This window comes from Crocuta crocuta, unplaced genomic scaffold (genome assembly GCF_008692635.1).
Source record: "Crocuta crocuta isolate KB4526 unplaced genomic scaffold, BGI_CrCroc_1.0 scaffold737, whole genome shotgun sequence".
Taxonomy (NCBI): Eukaryota; Metazoa; Chordata; class Mammalia; order Carnivora; family Hyaenidae; genus Crocuta; species Crocuta crocuta.
In genome coordinates, this window is record NW_027527804.1 from 1372471 (window position 1) to 1378155 (window position 5685).

The 5685-nt window shown below is 42.1% G+C and overlaps 1 protein-coding gene across 1 annotated transcript in view; it reads left to right on the forward strand.

The window, feature by feature from the left end:
• GUCY2F (guanylate cyclase 2F, retinal) overlaps positions 1–5412 on the forward strand; it is an 87379-nt gene extending 81967 nt beyond the window's left edge. The window contains exons 17-18 of the mRNA XM_077773784.1: positions 5150–5238; positions 5325–5412. Coding sequence (XP_077629910.1) covers positions 5150–5238; positions 5325–5412 — 177 coding nt within the window. The remainder of the gene's footprint in view (positions 1–5149; positions 5239–5324) is intronic.
• The last annotated feature ends 273 nt before the right edge of the window (positions 5413–5685 follow it).

Consider the following 5685-nt stretch of genomic DNA (forward strand, 5'->3'; position numbering starts at 1 on the left):
AATAAGTTGATGTTATTGGTGAGTTTGGGTTTTCTATTTGCCTGCTCAGTGGCCACCCTTTTAAATTTTTCATTCACACCATTGACCTTCCGTTTACAGAGAGGCTTTATGTCTTTCCCAAAGGACCGGGGGGAATAAAGTCAGTTCCCATGAAAGATATTTTGCAGCACCTTTTCTCTCTGTTAGGACTATCATTTGATCTGGGATTCAGGATTAGAATGATTTTCCCCGTTCCCTTCCTTCCATCCTCCTTTCCTCCCACTTTCCCTCCCTCCCTCCAGTATTTTTTCCTTCCTTCCTTCCTTCCTTCCTTCCTTCCTTCCTTCCTTCCTCTCTCTCTCTTTCTCTTTTCCATCTCTACTGGATTATTTTCATCTTCCTCAGAATAAACCCAGAGCCCCTGGCTGCCCCATTTGTAAGAGACTCTAGATATCTGATCATCTAACTTCTTTATTTTGAGATGAAGAACCAAGGCCCAGAGAGGTGAAGTAATTTGATCAGAGTCACACAGTCATTTGATGGCAGAATGAGGCCAAAAGCCAGGAAGCCTGAATTCCCACTCAGTACCCTTTCCATGATACCATTATGCAGGAAAATTATTTTCTCAGTGATTATGCTTGGGCAAAGCAACACCTGGGTATTGAATGATGCATAATTTGTTTCTGTCATTGGCATGCTTTCTTCAAATGGCAGAAATTTACATGGGAAAGGTTTTCAGAAGTTAAAGTTTTGGAAGGCTTGATTCTAGTTGATCAATTTCTTTTCTGGTTAGTTCTAGTGTGTCTCTTCCAATAGATCCTAATATCTTCTAGCAGGTGGAATGAGTCATTTATGAGGGGACAGAGGTTTCTTTCCCACCTCTGCAGAGAAGTCAGTGAGATGATAGGAGTAGCAATATTACTTTAACAGTGAATCAAATCACTCAAAGGCTTTTGTAATCCCTCTATATATTGTCATTTCTCAGTAGAGGAGGACAAAGGCAGCTTTATTTCCTGAGGCACTTTCCTCTCTGTATTGCTGGGCACAGATTCCCTCATTTAAAAGCTGAAGACCTGAAGAGATAACACTGTTGAAACTGAAAAGAAAAAAATATCACCTGCCTTTATGGTTTATATTATGCCCCAAATTCCAGTCAGAAGTAATTACACCTTTGGGTGTTCTGAGTACAAAAGCTAGACTATGTCAAAAGGGCCCCTTCTAGCTTCATATTTTCCCTTAACCCAGGGAATCTGGGAACATGCTACAGCAAGTTGGAGAAAGAGGCAGGAAGAGACTTCCCCTAAGGCCTTGTCAGGTCTTGCTTATTGAGGTGGTAGAGGCTTCCTGATTGAGAGGGAGATACTGAAAGAGAAGAGAGAGAGCCCCAGGGGAAAGGAAGGCACAATAAGAAAGAAGAGAATAGGAAGTAAGACCCAAAGAAGGAAGGGAGAAAATGAGAGCTCCTTTCTGCCTCCAGAGGCAGGTATTGGACATTACGTAATAGGGACTGGGGGACAGGAGATTCCTTGTCCCTTGGGGGCATGCAATATATCCCCAATAAGACCATATCACCGGCACATTTCAGAAATTCTGAGTCAACATTTCCATCCCTCATTCAGTCTGTGTTGCTGGAAAGGAAGAATTGCTTTAGGACATGGGTCAGAAGGACCACATTTGACAGACCACCAGGTGTGATGGCAAAGATGATGGCTGAAAACATCCTCTCCTTCCAACTGGTTGATGTTTGAAATTCTTCCATCAGAGCCTCTTCTCTTGGGCTCAAGGACTGGATCCACTACCAACAACACTATTTTCCTATTTCATCTCCTTCCTTGGAGTGATGACACTTTAAGTTGTTTCCCTTAGTGAAATCAAAGGTGTGGATTGGATTGGGTGAGAGAAGAATACATAGCGCAGTTGAGCAATTTGGTGGGTGAGGGTTACAAAGAAAGCCATCAGACTGAGGAAACTGAGGTAGATTGGGGGAGGGCTCATTTAGAAGTGACAAGCTCAGCCTCTCTGGAGAGTTGTCCTACTGTCCACTCCAACTCCCACTTTTCCTGTACTGGCAACAAATCATGAGTGCTTAACTGGCTAATTCTGCTTTTTTTAATATTGCTCTCCTAATGGCCTGGTGATATGTCATCTTATTACCTCTTTTCTCACATGAGTCCTGTTTCAGTTACCATTTCTCTGACAAGTTGGAAGCTTCTTGCTGAGACTGTGTATATATCTAGGCTTATCAGATATGTTTACTAGGGCTTCTTAGGTAGATTTATATTTCAAAAAGACTTTCCCAAATGGTTGTTCTCAGCCAGTTTATGTCCTTGCTGGAGGTGGACACTTGTCACCTTGTCTCTGAATTCTGGGGCTAAATAGTATTTGATTCATAGCCCCCTAGGCAGTAGTCCTGTTTTATTAGTGATTTCTCTCTTTTCCTCAACCTCTTCCACCCATACCCTCAACTCCTAACACACACATATACAAGTATACACACGTGTAAGCATGTGCACACATGTATGTGTACACACACACACACACACACACCAGCAATTGAGCTAAGAAATCATGAGGTTGTATTGACAGAGTCATGAAGGTCAGAAGGTCTGGTCTGTAATTCTTGTCCCATCAATGACTCAATGTGTGACACTGGGCAAGTAACTTTATCCTCTCTGTGCTTTCATTTCTTCACATAGAGGCCTCTTCTGACCTGTGATTATCAGGAAGCTCATTAATCACAAGGTTTAAAATTCCCAACAGTTGCTTTTTGGCCTCCAGACCTGCCCCTTGACTCCAGTGTGTTGGAAAAGCTGTATTGTATAGAAGGAAGAGCATTTAAAATTTGGAGTCTAAGACATTAACTAGACTTACTGTGATGATCATTTTATAATATCGAATCATTGTATTGTGCACCTGAAATTAATATAAAGCTATATGTCAGTTATACCTCAATAAAAATAGCTAAGTAATATTAAAAAGAAAATAAATAAAACTTGGAGTCTAGTAAAATTGGTTTCAAGTTCCAGCTATGCCTGCTTATTGACAAGTCATTCAATTTCCATGAAACTTAGTGTCCCTATTTGCAGAATGAAGTTAATAATAAACCCACCTTCTAGAGTTTTTGTGAGAGTTAAAAAACACGGGAGATGCCAAAATGTCTTAAAGGTGTCAGGCCAAAGTAAGATGCTATTATTTAGGAGAGGGGGTTCTCTGGGACTCTGTAGGGATTGATACCAAGCCAAAGGATTTGCTTTAGGTTTTGGTTATTGCATACTTGCACCCCCTCACACACACATTTTCTCTCTCTTCAGCAGAATTTTGGAAGTAGGGTGGGTAAACAGAGTTAGGATTCTAAGAATTCTCCTGGATGGGCTCCAAAACCTCAGAGAGTCCCTGGGGCTACCCTGCATACTCTTTTATTTGGAAACCTGCCTGAGTCCATAACACTCCCATTCTCTTTTGCAACCATTAGTTTTGGTATCCCGGTGTGTCCCAGGACTCACCCAAATATCTGGACAACTCTGGCATCTACAAAGCTCCCTTGGGGATTGGCATGCCGTCCTGATAGCCTCTAGGTCTCAAGAAGAACAGCCAAATATGCCTGGGGGTTGGGATCCTCAAGTTTGAGCTTTAGGAGTATGTTTTAGCAAAAAGAGGCTGAATGACAGCTTGAGTATTCCAAGCGCTCAAGGCTTGAGTTTTCTAGTTAATGGAGCAGTCATTTACTGAGCAACTGTTCTGTATGAGACAATACACTAGGTATTGTGAATAAGAAAGTTTAGGAGGCAGAAAAGTTTTGCTCCTATTTAGAGCCCACAGCATGGCCTGACAGTGTTTTTATTTAAGTACACTGTGAGCTCCTGAAGGACAGAGCCATCTCTGTATTTCCAAACCTAGTTCAGTAAGGGTGGAATAAATGTAAGAATGAGTGATATTAGTATATTTTAAAGTTGTTCATTTCTTCTGAAAACAGAGTGGCTCCAAACAGTCCAATTATTTGAGGTTTAGGGTGAGTTGGTTGCCACCTAGCAAAGGTTGGTCTGTTGTGGTATTCTCCTCCTACTTTCCTATAGTGGCCTTTATCAGAGCCTTGAACCAAATATCTGTAAAATGCTTTGAGATTCACCCATTAAATGTGCTTATTATTACTATGGTTGTTGTCATTATTGTTAAGGAATGAATATATGTGATGTAAAATAGAGAACAATGGATTGGATATTTAAAGGGGGGCAAACTTAATTGGAATCTCTAAGTTCAACAATTTAGAACTGTTCCAAATGAGATCAGCCGAGAGTGAGACCATATTTCAGATTAATGAGTTGGAACCACATCCCATTACTTTTCTCAGTCTTAGTAAACTGAGAATTTTTTTTCTTATGGATTGGAGGAAATGAGAGAACATACAAAAGAGAATTGAGAGGAGGAGAGTGAAACACTTTGAGAGGAGGGTTTACTGGAAAGAGGGGAGCAAAGCAGAGTTAGAAAATGATCAGCTGGAGTTTGTACTCCCTTTCTCTTCTCAGACCCATGGTTCTTGACAACCAAAGAACTGGGTTGTAGATGGAGGCCCTGGAGTCTCTCTCTGCCTATAAGAATGCCTTGGAAGGAAGAAAAAAACACTGCAGAAATGTAGACTTCTCAAAGCAGCCAGGATGCCCTCGCCTTTAAAGTCGCACATCCTGCTTTCCATTTCTATTCCATTTTGGGGGTATTGTGAGAGCCTTTGTATGGCAAGTGCTTGGGAGATGTAGACTCTGAATATGCATACTCTGGATATGAAAGACAACAGGATGCATAATGCCAAAAGATAAGGGCAAAAATGAGAAACAAAATCTTGAATTCAGCATTCAGATGTTTGGTTACTATGAAGCCAAAAAGCCACATGTCCCAAAGATGGAGCTGTGTGGCAGTGGGTAGACAAAACATCTGGATGACAGCTTGAAATGGTGTTCACTTTTCACCTGCATGCTGTGTCAGCTTATGGAGGTTGCCTGAGCCTCAGGTATAAATAGCAAGGAAGCTGTGTAGAAAGGAAGATTCCAGGGAGTGGTGATAGGGGAAAGCAGAGGCAATTTCTGAGCCAAACTAAATGCTTATACCCCATTGACCAGACATCTTTAGGAAAATCAGTTATAGCATGTTTAAGATTTTCCGTATTTTCTATAATAAGGGCAAAGGCACAGAAGAGACCTTCTGGCTGGTTGGAAAAAAAGGCTTCACAAAACCCCTTCCTGTGCCCCTGCCAGTGGGCAAAGATGGGTAAGTAGAGTTCAGGCTTAATTAGAGTCTTCCTATGTCTGCTCTCCTCCACTCTCTTCACTATTTTTGTCTTTCCTGTCCCACAGACAAGTAGGCCATGGTCTGCAACCAGTGGAGATTGCAGCCTTCCAAAGAAGAAAAGCAGAAAGGCAGCTGGTGAGAAATAAGCCATAAGGTAATGGCCAGCAGGAAAACAGACCACGGGAGCTTGCCAAACTTTCAAAGCCGGGGCTCCCTTTGGCATGGGTGCCAGTCTCAGCCTACATTCTGTTGGCAGAGTATGATGAAGTTGGTGAATTTCCAAGCTCCACTGAGTTGAGCAAATACCTTGTGGGGAGGCCCATTGCAGAGCGAGCTACATCTGAGGGAGGTCGGCTGCCCTGGCCTGGGAGAGACCCTTGCCTCCTGCTCTGATAACATATTTGAATGTTAACAAGGCTGGCCTCA